The 16067-nt window shown below is 42.7% G+C and overlaps 1 protein-coding gene across 3 annotated transcripts in view; it reads left to right on the top strand.

Annotated features, from left to right (window-relative positions):
• The first annotated feature begins 390 nt into the window (after positions 1 to 390).
• rock2a (rho-associated, coiled-coil containing protein kinase 2a) overlaps positions 391 to 16067 on the top strand; it is a 221407-nt gene continuing 205730 nt past the window's right edge. For all 3 annotated transcript variants that reach the window (XM_060853502.1, XM_060853497.1, XM_060853491.1), the window contains exon 1: positions 391 to 771. In XM_060853502.1, coding sequence (XP_060709485.1) covers positions 679 to 771 — 93 coding nt within the window. In that variant the 5' untranslated portion in view covers positions 391 to 678. The remainder of the gene's footprint in view (positions 772 to 16067) is intronic.

Here is a 16067-nt window from a genome sequence, read left to right as displayed (position 1 = left end):
GCGCTGCCTCTTTACTCTCCCGGCCCCTCCCCCCCCAACCCGTCTGGAGGGCAGACGGGAACAGAGGGAGAGAGAAAGGAAGGGAGGCGCGCGCTGTCCTTTCAGCCTGGAGTGCGCGCGCCCGCCCGCTCATGTCCCGAAGCTCCGCCCATCCTCCCGTCAGGCTGCGCTGCCCGAATTCCGATGACGTTAGGAACGTCTGTGCGGTTGTTTTTGTCATCGGCTCCGAGTAATTGCCTCGCGGCTTCCGATTCAAATCGGCCCGGCGGCCGTTAGCCTCGCGCCGGGGGGAACGTGAGCGAGCAGCCGCCAGAGACCCGGGGGGGAGAGAGAGGTGGTGGGGGGAGTTGGAGAGCGGCGGGGGTGGTGCTGTTACGCTGCACCGGGCCGGCCCCGGGGCCGGGCCACCCTCTCTCTCTCTCTCTCAGCTTATGTCTGTGGCAAAGTTTCCCGTCCGCCTGTGTCTTCCCGAAGGCAGCTGTTGTAGGCCCAGGCTGCCGGGGCCTCAGAAGAGACGGCGGTAGTGGGGAGCACCACACAGAGAGAGAGGAGAGGGTAAGGGGAAGCGTGAGCCCGGGTACATTTCTCCCGCAACCACCCCCCCCCGGGCTCCGTTCCTCACTCCGAGGAATCCACACTGAGTCAGAATCGGGGGGAGGATTCACGTTCGCCCTCGAGATGTCGTCGGCGGATGACCTGAAGACGCGGCTGAAAAAGCTCGAAGCCATGATCCGGGACCCGAAGTCTCCGGTAAACGCGGAATGTTTGCTGGTGAGTCCGAGAATGGGAAAATGTTCTTTCCTCATCCCTCCCTCCTCCCCCCCCATCCCCCTCCATCACCAGTTGCGGTGCAGCCAGACTCTGTCTCAGCCTTCCAACACAGGGCGTGTTTAGAGCATAAAAAGCTGCAACTTTAGTGCTTTTTTTCCCCCCCCTTTATGTACGAGAGCATCAAGCGTGAATGTGGAATCGCAGGACTCTTTGATGTTTACTCCAGGCAGACCATCGAGAATTGAGAGCACCTTGGAATGAATTTACATCCTGTACCTTGACTTAGAATTTGCAAAGCTTATTTGATGTTTTTGCATTACATGCTCAGATTGTTGATCTATCCATTAAAGCGGCTAGGCATTTTAAAATATATATATATATATCATATTTTATATGATATGATATATTTCCCATATATCATAAACTATTGCCTTTTTAAGCTACCCCGGTAGGAAGCATTGGTCAGCATCTTCGGTTGGCTGATATTTCTGTCACGGGCAGTTGGTTTCGTTTTTGTTGAATTGAAAAATCAAAGCACTGCAACGAGATTGTTGACAGTGAGCACAAGCATGCAATCCATATTTAGGATTTTGGTGTTTCTCGAAATCAATCAAGTGTGATTTGGTAGGTGACTGAGATTTTCGCAATTTTCCGGTTGTCTCGAATTGCTTTACAACCAATGAAATGCTGTTGTAGTACAGTATGTTGTAATGTTGGAACTGGTATGGCAATGATACATGGTGGTGATTCGGTTGGCTACTGCTTCTATTTAAAAATACGTATTTATGTCATTGGCTGATAAAGTAGAAGTGTGTAATTTGTAAAAATGTTGATGACTTTTAAGTTGGAAATGTCAACTACTATTTCACTTTTTTTTCAAAAATTCATTGTTTGGGAGATGGGCCACGTTGGCTGGCTAGCATTCATTGCCCGACTCTAGTTGCCCTTGAGAAGGTGGTGGTGAGTTAGTTGCCTTCTTGAACTGCTGCAGTCCACCTGCTGTGGGTTGACCCACAATGTCATTCAGGGTGGAATTCCAAGATTTTCACCCAGCAGCAGTGAAGAAATAGAGATATACTTCCAAGGCAGGATGGTGAATGGCTTAGAGGGGAAATTGAAGGTGATGCTGTTCCTATATATCTGCTGCCCTTGTCCTAGATGAAAGTGTTTGTCGATTTTGAAGGTGCTGCCTGAGGAACTTTGGTGAACTTCTGCAGTGCATCTTGTAGATATTACACATTGCTGCTACTGAGAGTTGGCGGTGGAGGGAGTGACTGCTTGTGGATGTAGTCCTGTCAAGTGGACCACTTTGTCCTGGATGGTGTCAAACATATTGAGTGTTGTTGGGGCTGCAGTCATGAAGAAGGGCTTATGCCCGAAACGTCGAATCTCCTGTTCCTTGGATGCTGCCTGACCTGTGCTTTTCCAGCAACACATTTTCAGCTGCAGTCATCCAGACAAGTGGGAAGTATTCCATCACACTCCTGACTTGTTCCTTGAAGGCTCTGGGGAGTTAGGAGGTGAAGTAATTGCCACAGTATTCCTTGCCTGTAATCTGCTGTTTTAGCCTCAGCATTAATATGGTGAGTCCAGTTGAGTTTCTGATCAAAGATAACTCCCATGATGTTGATAGTGGGGGATCAGTGATGGTAACACCAGTGAATGTCAAGGGACAGTGGTTAGATTGTCTCTTATGAGCAATGTTCATAGCCTGACATTTGTGTAGTGTGAGTGTACTTGTCACTTACTAGCCCGAGCCTGGATATTGTCCAGACCTTGTTGCGTTTGGACAGCTGCAGTATCTGAGGAGTCGCAAGTGGTGCTGAACATTGTGCAAACATCCCCATTGCTGACCTTACACTCTGCTAAGGTTATAAGATTGTACTTAAAGCCAGGGAAATGTAAACGAGTAATATAAGAACAAAGTTTTAATATTTTGGTAAACAGTAAAAGTTTTAATTTTCCCTTACATGACATGTGCCTTTACATGTCTTCTGTTGACTTTTGCAAACGTCAGTTGTGGTCTTGCCATGTCTTGCCCGAAACGTCGACTCTCCTGCTCCTCTGATGCTGCCTGACCTGCTGTGCTTTTCCAGCTTCACATTCTTGAATCTGATCTCCAGCATCTGCAGTCCTCACTTTCTACTTGCCACATATCAGCCTGCCCTGGGAATGGAGGTGCAGTGACACAGTTCAGGTTTCACTGTATGTTAACAAAAGCATCATGTTCTTGATTTGATTTGAGAGACAGTGAAAAGTATTGTTTTGCATGCTAACCAGATAAATCATATGTTAGTACATCAGGGAAATAGAACAGAATGCAGAATACAGTGCTACAGTTACAGAGAAAGATCAACTCTAATGAATTCTAATATATCATAAGTCTGATAACAGCAAAGGAAGAAGCTATTCTTAAATTGATTGGTATAGGATTTCAAACATTTGTACCTTCTGCTTGATTGAAAAAGGAGGAAGAGAGTATAAGTGAGGTGGATGGAGTCTTTGATAATTTTGGCCACCTTTCTGAGGCAGCAGGAAGTGTAGACCGAGTCGATGGAAGGAAGGCTCGTTTTTCTAATGGACTGGGCTATATTCACAACTCTGTAATTTCTTGTGGTCTTGGGCGACACAGTTGCCATACCAAGCTGTGACGAATCTGGATGGGATGCTTTCTATCGTGCATCTATAAAAATTGCCAAGAGTTGTGGGCATGCCAAATTTCCGCTGCCTTCTGAGGAAGTAGAGGAGTTGGTGTGCTTTCTTGATGAAAGCATCAATATGGATGGACCTGGATAGATAATTGGTGATATTTACTCATAGGAACTTGGAACTCTTCATCGTCTATGTAATCATTGTCTACAGGAATTTTGCCAGAAGACTGGAGAATAGCAAATGTTGTTCCGTTGTTCAAGAAGGGGAGTAGAGACAAGCTTAGTAATTAACCAGTGAGCCTTCTTTCAGTGTTGGTAAAGTGTTGGAAAAGGTTATAAGAGATGGATAGGATTTATAATTATCTGGGAAGGAATAAGTTGGTTAGGGATAGTCAGCATGTTTTTGTGAAGGGTAGATCGTACTTCACAAACCTTATTGAGTTCTTTTGAGAAGGTGACCAAACAGGTGGATGAGGGTAAAGTTATTGCTGTGCTGTATATGGATTTCAGTAAGGTGTTTGATAAAGATCCCCATGATAGGCTACTGCACAAAACACGGAGCCATGGGATTAAGGGTGGTTTGGATCAAAAATTGTCTAGCTGAAAGAAGACAGGGTGGTGGTTGATGGGAAATGTTCATCGTGGAGTTCAGTTACTAGTGGTGTACTGCAAGGATCTGTTTTGGGGCCACTGCTGTTTGTCTTTTTTATAAACGTACTGGACAAGAGCATAGAAAGATGGATTAGTAAATTTGTGGGTGACATAAGAGTCGGTGGAGTTGTGGATGTGCTGAAGGATGTTATAGGCTACAGATGGACATAGATAAGCTGCAGAGCTGGGCTGAGAGGTGGCAAATGGAGTTTAATGCGGAAATGTGTGAGGTGGTTCTATTTGGAACGAATGCAGAGTACTGGGCTAATGGTAAGATTCTTGGTAGTGTAGATAAGCAGAGAGATCTCTCTGTCCATGTACACAGATTCCTGAAAGTTGCCACCCAGGCTGATAGGGCTGTTATGAAACATATGGTGTGTTAGCTTTTATTAGTAGAGGGATTGAGTTTCGGAGCCAGGAGATCATGCTGCAGCTGTACAAAACTCTGGTGGGGCTGCATTTGGGAGTATTGCATACAGTTTTGGTCACCACATTATAGGAATGATGTAGAACCTTTGGAAAGGGTTCAGAGGAATTTACTCAGATGTTGGTTGGAATGGAGGGAAGGTCTTGCAAGGAAAGGTTGAGGGACTTGAGACTGTTTTCATTGGAGAGCAGAAGGATGAGAAGTGACTTAATTGAGACATATAATCAGAGGGTTGGATAGGGTGGACAGTGGATGGTGATGGCTAGCATGAGGAGGCATAGCTTTAAAGTGAGGGATGATTGATATAGGACAGATGTCAGAGGTAGTTTCATTACTCCATGGTAGGAGTGTGGCAAGCACTGCCTGCAACAGTAGTAGACTTGCCAACTTTAAGGGCATTTAAATGGTCATTGGATAGTTATGTGGACAAAAATGGAATTGTGCAGGTGAGATGGACTTCAGATTGGTTTGACAGGTGGCAGAACATCAAGGGCCAACGGGCCTGTGCTTCACTGTAATGTTCTATCTTCTATGAACTTGAAGCTCTTGACCACCACCACTACAGACATGGGTGTGTTCACCACTCCACTCTCTGAAGTTAATGACCAGCTCCTTTGTTTTACCCATATTGAGGGAGAGATTTTTGTTTTTACACCATGTCACTCAGCTGATTGTCTTGTTTGAAATCCAACCCACTAGGGTGGTGTCATCAGCAAATTTTAAATGAAGTTAGTGCTGAAATTGGCCACACACTCACGATTGTATGAGGTGTATAGTAGGGACTGAATATGCAGCCTTGTGGGGCACCAGTGTTGAGGATTATTGTGGAGGAAGTGGTGTTGCATATCCTTACTGATTGATTGCAGTCTGTGGGTTAGGAACTTGAAGATCCAGTTGCAGTTGAGTGTGGAGCAGAGACCTAGGTTTGGAGATGAGTTTTGTTGGAATCGTGGTGTTGAAGGTGGAGGCAAAGTCAATAAATCGGAGCCTGGCATGGTGACCTTGTTATCCAGATGTTCTAGTGATGAGTAGAGCCAAGGAGGTGACATGTGCTATGGACTTGTTGTGACAGGTGAATTGTAGTAGAATAAGGCTATCTGAGAGTTTGGAATTGATGTGTGCCATGACTAACCTCTCGAAGCACTTCGTAATGACTATCACCCAGTGGTTCTGCCATCCTCATTAAGGCATGTTGACAGATTTTTCTTTGGCACCGGGATGGCCGTGGTCTTTGTGAAGCAGGTGGGAACCTCCTACTTTCTGCAAATACTCCCTCCAACTGGTCTTCACAGGATCTGAGTTCATGACTGGGGACTAACATATCTTTAGTTTCTTTATATGGTAAGGTCCTAGAGAGTGTTGCTGACCAAATAGACCTTTGAGTGCAGGTTCATAGCTCCTTGAAAGTAAAGTCGCAGGTAGATAGGATAGTGAAGAAGGTATTTGGTATGCTTTCCTTTATTGGTCAGAATATGGAGTACAGGAGTTGCGAGGTCACGTTACGGTGGTACAGGATGTTGGTTAGGCCACTGTTGGAATATTACGTGCAATTCTGGTCTCCTTCCTATCAGAAAGATGTTGTGAAACTTGAAAGGGTTTAGAAAAGATTTACAAGGATGTTGCTAGGAGGGTTTGAGCTATAGGGAGAAGCTGAACAGGATGGGGCTGTTTTCCCTGGAGCGTCAGAGGTTGAGGGGTGACCTTTATAGAAGTTTACAAAATTATGAGGGGCATGGATAGGGTAAATAGGCAAAATCTTTTTCCTGAGGCTGGGGAGTCCAGAACTAGAGGGCATAGGTTTAGGGTGAGAGGGGAAAGATATGAAAGAGACGTATGGGGTAACGTTTTCACACAGAGGGTAGTACGTGTATGGAATGGGCTGCCAGAGGAAGTGGTGGAGGCTGGTACAATTGGAACATTTAAATAGGAAGGGTTTAGTGAGATATGGACCAGGTGCTGGCAGGTGGGACTAGATTGGGTTGGGATATCTGGTCGGGATGGATGGGCTGGACCGAAGGTCTGTTTCCATGCTGTACATCTCTATGACTCTATGTGCACTAATATTGTCAAGCTTTCAAATTATGAATCTGTAGCACGAATAGTTTATGTTCCAACTTCTTCTGACCGCATGGATGTATCGAGAACACAAGTGTCAACTTACTGAGTTTCATTCCTTTAGCCTCTAGTGCATGATTGGGCCTTGCCTTTTGTCATGGTTCTGTAAATATAAGTAAATGGTTTAAATTTTCTTAAGTTGGGCACAATTCCATCCTTAAAACTTGTCAGAAGTGGAGACATGCAGAAAACTCTTTAATGGAAAGGTTCACATAAACATTTTTAGTTTTATTATTTAAATTTGCTTGTTTCAAATTATTCCTCTCATAAGATTGTTTCCAATGACTGGAAGCTTGTAATACAATCCTAACTCTAGAAACTAGAAAGAAAACTAGAAACAAATCAGTGACTAATTTTCATCAAACGGTTCTGTAGTATGATTTAGATTATTATCTTAACTTGTTCAAAGTAACAGTTGTTTTTTACATTGCCTATCATCGTGGTACAGCTGTGCAAGAGGCGCATTTTGATTTTTGTTTAATTAAAGTTTCTTTTTGTCAGTCTAGCTTGTACAAGTTAACTGTCAAAAAAGGGATTCCAAATATATTTACTGATTCCTTTCGTCGTCTTTTATCAAAGGAAATTCTAAAAATAAAATTTGGATCACTTTTTCACAGTCAGAGGGGTTGACTTTGATAAAATCTTGTACCCCATAGTCCTGTTTGTCCTCTTAAATAGGTGTGAAAAAGGCACGCAGTAAAGGAGATCGGGACGTTTCTTTACAAAAAAACAGATAAAGTAATCATTAATCTCATTGCTTATTGTAAAACCTTGCTACTTGAAAATTGGCTAACTTGTTTCCATGCTTTCCATCCAAACTGTGACTACACTTTAAATTAATTCAGCTAATTACTTTAGGATACCTGGAGATTGTGGTAGGTGCTGTATAAATACAGGATCTTTTTTGTTTTTGAGAAAATGAACACGGATGAGTGAGTGTATTGTGAATAGCTGAAAGGTGAAAATGCTGTTGTTCTTTGTGCATGTGAAGATGATTTGGACTTGATATCGAGACTGCGTTGTCTAAATTTATAACAGTATCAAACCTACCACTTTTCAGTCTGTATGGAACACTGAAAGGTAAAAACATTGACTGCAGATGTTGGAAACCAGATTCTGGATTAGAGCGGTGCTGGAAAAGCACAGCAGTTCAGGCAGCATCCGAGGAGAAGGAAAATTGACGTTTCGGGCAAAAGCCCTTCATCAGCAGTGGAGGAAAGACTTCAGGAGGACATAGACAAGTTAGCAGAAAAGGACGAGTTTTTTTTAAATAACTTATACTCTGATGAATATGGGTAGCCAAGGAATAACACATTCCTCTGGGAATGTTATAAGAAGTAGTTGAAAAAATATTGTCATTATGTGATAGTTTAAATAAATTAGTTTACATAGAAGTTCAGAATATTTTAAAAGGGCATTTGGTACCAGGGCCATTAAAAAGAAAGATTAGATCAAACCACTAACACGCGAAATGTGACAGGAAAGACAGATTAATTTAGAGCTTGGATTAGTACATATAACTATGTTGTTGTAGCTATTGCAGAGACTTGGTTGAGAGAAGGACAAGACTGGCAGTTTAAAGTTCAGGGATTTAGATGTATGAGCCAAAATAAGGATACAAAGTAGATGGGGAGTTGCATTTCCGATTAGGGAGGATATCACAGCTGTGATGAAGGAAACTTCTTGAAGGGCTCTTTCAGCGAATCCATGTTGGTTAAAATATAGGGGAATGAGCCTGGCCAGGTAATTGAAATTTCAGTGGGGTACATGTTGGGAACAAAAATCGTTATACTGTAAGGTTAAATTACATAGAGGAAATGATAATAGTAGGCCTCAGGTGAAATTACTAAACTGTGGAAAGGTTCACTATCACAATATTAGGCAGAAGCTGGAGCATGTAGATTGGGGTAGATATGTGAGGTTAAATCCACAACTCAGTTCCCAAAAGAGGGAGTTTGTGTGGAAGTAGTGAGGTCCTTAATGTGGTATTCACAAAGGAGAAGGACATGATGGATAGTGAGTCTAGAGAGGGGTATATTGATGTGAAAAACCTGGTGCTGTTAGTTGTTTAGAAAAGCATTGAGGTAGACAAGTCCCTAGCACCTAATGGGATCCATCCCACAATACTAAGAGTTGAGGGAGGAAATTGTTGGGGCCCTGTACAAAATTTTTGTATCCTCTTTCGTCGCAGGAGAGGTCCCAGAGGAGCTTAGCGATTGGATATTATCCACTCTTGCTCTTTTGTTTGAAGTCACATGACATCAGTTTCTAGTTCAGCAGATTTATTTGAAATCAAACTTTCAGAGGGTTGCTCCTTCACCAGAAAAAGTGAAGAGAAACATGCAGGGACTGAATTTATAGGCAGTGAGATCAAAAGATCATACAAATGGAGTGAGTGGAGTGTTAACAGACTGAATAATAAGTCTTTGCAGGGGATCAAACGTGTCAGACGGTGTGAATGAAGTGTCAACAGCTCAATAGCAAGTGAAAGAATGACTTATGATCCGAATAATTGAAGCAATGAGATAATTATAAAAATAAGGTGGTGGTGGAGACAAGCCAGGTGACTGGAATAACCTTGATGATATAAGAATAGCATGCCGAGGGTCTAACCAAGGTAACAAGTATTCCAAAATGGTACAAGTCAAATTCCGTACGCATGAAGACGGACTCAACCATGATTTTGAGTTCATGTTGAGCTATATAACCCCACCATTTCTGTCCTGTATTTGTATAATATTTCTTACTGTCCTGTTTTGACACGATCACCTTGAAAACTTGCCATCTCTATACCTTAATTAGTAAATACGATTTTGGATTATTTGTTAACTTTGGTTAAACCCTTGGCATGCAACTCTTATACCCATAATCTTATTCCAGTCATTTGGTTTGTCTCCAGCCCCACCTTATTTTTAATTTTCTGTAATTATCTCTCTGCTTCAATTAATTGCATCATGGCTTATCACTTCACGTGCTATTCAGCTGTTGACTTTTTATTCACGTTGTCTGACACTTTTGATCACCTGTAGAGACTTGTCATTCAGCCTGTCGACACTCCACTCACACCATTTTATTTTTTGATCTCTCTGCCTAGAAATTATGTTTGTATACTTGTCTTCATTTCACCTGACAAAGGAGTAGTGCTCCGAAAGCTTGTGATTTCAAAAACATCTGTTGGACTATGACCTGGTGTTGTGTGACTTCTGATCTTGTTCAACTCAGTCATACACTGGCACCTCCACATCACTGCTCTCTTGTTTAAGAATGTCAACAGGGATAAATTGGGAAGTTATGTGCTGGTCAAATTTATATCAGTGATAAGGAAACTATTGGAGAAGATTCTTGGGGGCAGGGTTTACTTACACCTGGAAAAATAAACACTGCTCAGTGGTTTACAGCATGACTTTGTTTCACAAAGTTGATTTGAGTTTTTTTGAGGAAGTGTTAAGATGATTGAGGGCATGATGAACGGATGTTATCCATGTGGACTTTAGCAAGGCATTCACAGGGTCCCTCATGGCAGGTTGATACAAAAGACAAAATCACATGGGATCTGCGATGATCTAGTAAACTGGCTTAGTTTTAGAAGACAGAGTAGTGATGGAAGGATGCTTTTCTGACTGGAAGTTTGTGACCAGCCGTGTTCTGTGGGGATCAGTGCTGGGACTCTTGCTCATATATATAAAATATTCTTGTGGCACAATATCTCAATGGTTAGCACTGCTGCCTCACAACGCCAGGGACCCGGGTTCGATTCCCACCTCGGGCAACTGTCTGTGTGAAGTTTGCACATTGTCCCCGTGTCTGCATGGGTTTCCTCCGGATGCTCCGGTTTCCTCCTACAATCCAAAGACATAAAGGTCAGGTGAATTGGCCATGCTGAATTGCCTATAGTGTTGAGTGCATTAGTCAGGTAAATATAGGGTAGGGGATTGGGTTTGGGTGGGTTACTGTTCAGAGGGTCAAGATTCAAAGAGAAGTACAACACTGCTCAGGCCCTTCAGCCCTCCATGCCTGTGCCGATCATCATGCCCGTACTAAACTTAAAAAAAAAGTTCTGCCCTATTTCAGTCCGTATCCTGTTCTCTCTCTCTTTTATGTAACCATCCAGATGCCTCTTAAATGCCACCAACCTGTGTGCTTCCACCATCTCTTCTAGCAGTGCGTTCCAGGCTCCTATCATTGTCTGCCTGAAAAACATCCCTTGCACATCTCCCTTAAACTATCCCCCTCTCACCTTCAACACAGTTTAATTTTTTTTATCCAGAGTTTCACTAAAAAAGTCCACTTACAAAAATTCAGACACCACACACTTCCAACAAAAAACAGAAATGTCTAACATGTTATCAGATGATCACATTTGTTTTCTAAATTTCACACCTTTTTCATATTTTTGTTATATTCCTAAGGCTGGTTCCTCCAGTACATTGCTGAGAATCCAATAGAGCAAAAGAAGGAAGTTTGTTGGTTCCCTTTTATTTGTTACTTTTAGATTTTCCCATCTTTCCCTCCACTCCTGAAGGTGGGTGGAAATAACATATTCATCAGCTATATTCAGTAAGCAAGCAAATTATTTCAAGAATGGACTTGTTAGGCTGAAGTGCCTGTTTACATCCTGTAGAGAATCTAATCTATAGAATATGGATGGTCTAATTAATAAATTTGTAGATGCCACAGATTGGGGAAGCTACGAACAGTGAGGACAATTGCAATAGGATATAGGCTGGAGACTTGGGCAGAGAAATGGCGGGTGGAATTTAATCCAGACAAATACATGGCAGTACATGCAGTACATGGCAGAGTCTTGAGAAACATACAGCGGGATCTAGGCATATAGGTTGACAGTTCTCTCAAATTAGAATCATACGTGGATAAGATGATCAAGAGGGTATATGACATGCCTGTCTTCATTGGCCAGGGCATAGAGAATAAAAATTTGAAAGCCATATTGCAGTTGTATGGAACTTTAGTTAGATTGCATTTGGAATTTGCACATAGCTATGGTCAGCACACTGCTAGAAGGATATGGAAGCTTTGCAGACAATACATTAGAGGTTTACCAGGATGTTGCTTGGTTTGGAGGATATTAGCGATGAGGAGAAATTGGACAAACTTGGTTTGTTTTCTCTTGAACATCAGACAATGGCGGGTGACCAAATACAATTTACAAAATCAAGATGCATGGATAGTCGGAGTCTTTATCCCAGGGTAGAAATGTCATTTACTAGAGGACATAGATTTAACATAAAGGAGGGGGGTTGGGGGGGGGGGGGGGGGGGGGGGGGGGGGGGGGGGGGGGGGGGGGGTGGAGTTTCAAGGAGATGTGAAAGCTACGTATTTTACACAGAGGGTGGTAAGTACCTGGAATATGCTGTCAGAAGTGCAAGAAACAGATACAAGAGTAGTATTTGAGGCATCTTGGCAGAGAATAGAGGGACTTGGACCTAATAGAGATGAAATGTTTGAAGTTTAGAAAAGCATCTTGGGTCAACGCAAGCTCAGTGGGTCAAGAGACCTATTCCTGTGCTGTACCTCAACTGAAATGGTATGTTTAGAATATGTTGGAGAAGGAACTTAGATTGCCTTTAATTTATTAGAAAGCAAAACTAGGTTCTGGAGAAAATCAGCTCTGGTAGCACCAATGGAGCAAGAAGCTGTTAAAACTTTCAAGCCAACATCTTTAGAACTGATGTGGAATCCTGATGTACTTTATACTGCAAATAAAGATGAAAAGGAGCAAATGGAGCAGAAGAGAAGGGGAAGCTTGGAAGTTTAGGGGGATTAAAGATCACAGATATCATAGAACAAAAGGAAAAAGGATATGGTAATGTTTGTAGAGAAGAAAGTGTAATGTATTGTGTTTAAGACAATATCGATCAGCTCTGCTGAAAGCAGAATATTGGTGAGATGGATTGAAAATGGAGGACAGTGGCAGTTGTTTGAACTCAACATTTAGTTGAATATGGCTGTAAACTGTCGGGTTGAAACAGAGTTAACACTTCACTGGAAAATTGCAGTGGGCATCGAACTGAAATGGGAGCATGAAAGCAAGACAATGTCTTAAAATTGGCAAGTAACCAGAAGTTGAAAATGTGTTGCTGGTTAAAGCACAGCAGGTTAGGCAGCATCCAAGGAACAGGAAATTCGACGTTTCGGGCCAGAGCCCTTCTTCATTCCTGATGAAGGGCTCTGGCCCGAAACTTCGAATTTCCTGTTCCTTGGATGTTACCTAACCTGCTGTGCTTTAACCAGCAACACATTTTCAGCTCTGATCTCCAGCATCTGCAGACCTCACTTTTTACTCGAAGTAACCAGAAGATCTGATACAGGCTTTGCATAGCGGTCACTCAGCCTATGTTTGGTCCCTGCTTGTGGAAGAGTTGTGAGCAGCAAATGCAGTATGCTAGATTGAAGAAAGTATAAGTTTTATTACTACTTCACCTCGTGCATTGAATAGCTCACATCCATGCAGATATCAGTGGCCACTTGTTTTGTTTGGAGGAACTGAGACAAATTAAAGGTGAATTTGTTCATTTAGAGAACATAACTCAGTGATGCAAGATGGTGATGAAGATGGCGATTGCTTGCATCTATATTGAAGGAAGAGGAGGAAAGCTTTTGGATCATCATAGTGTTGAGTGAGAATTTAGATGGATTGAACATTCATGGTGAGGTGAAGAGAAGATATTTAGGGCCAGGAAACTAGAAGTTGTTGAAATATAGTAAGTTGTCAGAAGAATTGTGAATACAGATTTACAGATTACGTAGTGTGGAAACAGGCCCTTTGGCCCAACAAGCCCACACCTAGCCGCCGAAGTGGAACTCACCCAGACCCATTCCCCTACATTTTACCCCTTCACCTAACCTATGGGCAATTTAGCATGGCTAATTCACCCAACCTACACATTTTTGGACTGTGGGAGGAAACCGGAGCACCCGGAGGAAACCCACGCAGACACAAGGAGAATATGCAAACTCCACAGTTAGTCACCTGAGGTGGGAAATGAACCTGGGTCTCTGGCGCTGTGAGGCCGCAGTGCTAACCACTGTGCCACCGTGCTGCCCACAGATGGTAAGACAAGGTGAGGAAAAAAATAAGACTCAAGAAATACACTGAGTGGGATAGGGTCAGGCTAAAATGATATGTGCAGGGTAGTAATTTTTGTGAATTTTGAGGTAGAACCGGGTTGTATGGAATTAGATAGCTGTTGAGGGGAAAGATCTCCAAAGGAGATAAGATGACTTTCCTTGGTGTTCTGTGGTTGACTAGATTAGAGCTTCATAGAGTTAGTGTCTCGACTCTGGAGTTTAGAAGCTGCTACCACATGATAACAGCACCACCCTTACTAGCAGGTTTGATAACATATTCAGAGTTAGACCTGAGAATGCAGCAGAGCAAGTTCAGAGACCTGTTACAGTCAGTGAGGGAAACAGAGAAACTGAGGCAACAATGACATACTAATATTTGTTAATCAAAAGATAAAAGCAAGAGGCCAGAGGAAGGCACCCAGATTGAGGGAGAGTACTAGAAATGGATGAAAGGATATGTGAATTGGTGAGAGAAATTCTATTCAGAATTGCTGTTTTGTCTTTAATGTATTTGTAGAATCCCTTTGGATGTTCTTTAACCTTATTTTCCAAAGCTACTTCATGAGGGACCTTGATCAGGTGGGTCAAGGAGTGGCAGATGGAGTTTAATTGTGATAAATGTGAGGTGCTGCTTTTTGGAAAGGTAAATCAGGGCAGGATTTGTACACTTAATAGTAAGGTTCTGGTTAGTGTTGCTGAACTAAGAGACCTTGCAGTGCTGGTTCATAGTTTCTTGAAAGTTGAGTCCCAGGTAGACAGGATAGTGAAGAATGTGTTTAATATGCTTAGAATCACTAGCTTTCGGAGCGCCACTCCTTCACCACCTGATGAAGGAGCGGCGCTCCAAAAGCTAGTGCTTCAAAATAAACCTGTTGGACTGTAACCTGGTGTTGTGATTTTTAACTTTGTACACCTTAGTCAAACATTAAAATCTCCAAATCCTGTTTAGTATGCTTGCCTTTATTGGTTAGTGCATTAAGTATAGGAGTTGGGAGGTCATGTTACAGCTGTACAGGACATTGAATAGGCCACTTTTGGAATACTGCATTCAGTTTTGCCCTATGCTGTAGGAACTTGAAAGGGTTCAAAAAAGATTTACAAGAATATTGCCTGGGTTGTAGGGAATTGAGCTACAGGCAGAGGCTGAATAGGCTAAGGGCTGTTTCCCTTGGAGAGTCAGAGGCTGAGAGATGACCTTGTAAAGGTTTATGAAATCATGAAGGGCATGCAAAGGTTGAATAGCCAGGTCTTTTCCCCAGGGTAGTGGAGTTGAAAACTAGAGGGCGTAAGTTTTAAGGTGAGCGGAAAAAGCTTTAAAAGGGACCTAAGAGGCAAGTCTTTCATGCAAAAGGTACATGTGTGGAATGAGCTGCTGGAGGTGGAATTAAAAGAACGGATGGATGGAATCAGAGGAATGGGGATGAGAGGAAAGAACTGGAGGGATTTTGGATGGTAGTAAGGATATGGACTGAATTAGTACCCATACATTGGAACATGCATTCCAACTACTTGAAAGGAAGAGAGAAAATTCTTTTTCAAGGTGCCAGCTAAGATGAAAAATTAAATGGAACTGGGGAGATCGGATGGATTGGTGCAGATTGAGCCGAACGTAAATCATGTAGACGTAACACATGGGCACTGAGTGTTGATCTCAATGTGGCAAGAACTGAAGTCTGAGGAACATGCGTATCTTGGAGGTACCTTTTCATTCTGGATAGATTTGAAACATGAAGGTTGAGAGTTCTTTGAGGTAAATTGGAGCTGCGACAGTTGTTGTGGACAGAGACTTAGCTGTGAAATTAACTTTTTGTCAACCCCCATATAAAATGGCTGCATTATTGTGAACACTTAAATGGAGCAGTACCTGCATATGCAAGCAATACAGGGTTGCAGTGCCACATCTTTGCAAAGTATCAAAATTGCAACTGCAAGTCTTGAAATTTAAATTTTGTTTAAGGGTATTTTCCAGGATTTCCAGATTGCACAGGTTTCAGGAACTGCGTGATCCAGCTGCTCCCTGTACCCAACAAAAAACTCAACAATTTGTGGGTGGTTCGATGTATCACTGGTTAGCACTGCTGTCTCCCAGCGCCAGGGACTACATTCCAAACTTGGGTGACTGACTATGTGGAGTTTGCACAATCTCTAAGTGTCTACGTGGGTTTCATCCAGATGTTCCGATTTCCTCCCGCAGTCTAAGTGTATGCAGGTTAGGTAGATTGACCACGATAAATTGCTCATAGTGTCCAAGGATGCAGATTATGTGGATTAGCCATGGAGAATGCAGGGCTACAGGCATAGGATAGTGCGTGGGTCTGGATAGAATTCTCTTTAGAAGATCGGTGTGGGTTTGATGGGGCAAA

This window comes from Hemiscyllium ocellatum, chromosome 3, assembly GCF_020745735.1.
Source record: "Hemiscyllium ocellatum isolate sHemOce1 chromosome 3, sHemOce1.pat.X.cur, whole genome shotgun sequence".
Lineage (NCBI taxonomy): Eukaryota > Metazoa > Chordata > Chondrichthyes > Orectolobiformes > Hemiscylliidae > Hemiscyllium > Hemiscyllium ocellatum.
The sequence above is the reverse complement of the archived record's forward strand: the minus strand, read 5'-3'. Positions and strand labels throughout refer to the sequence as shown.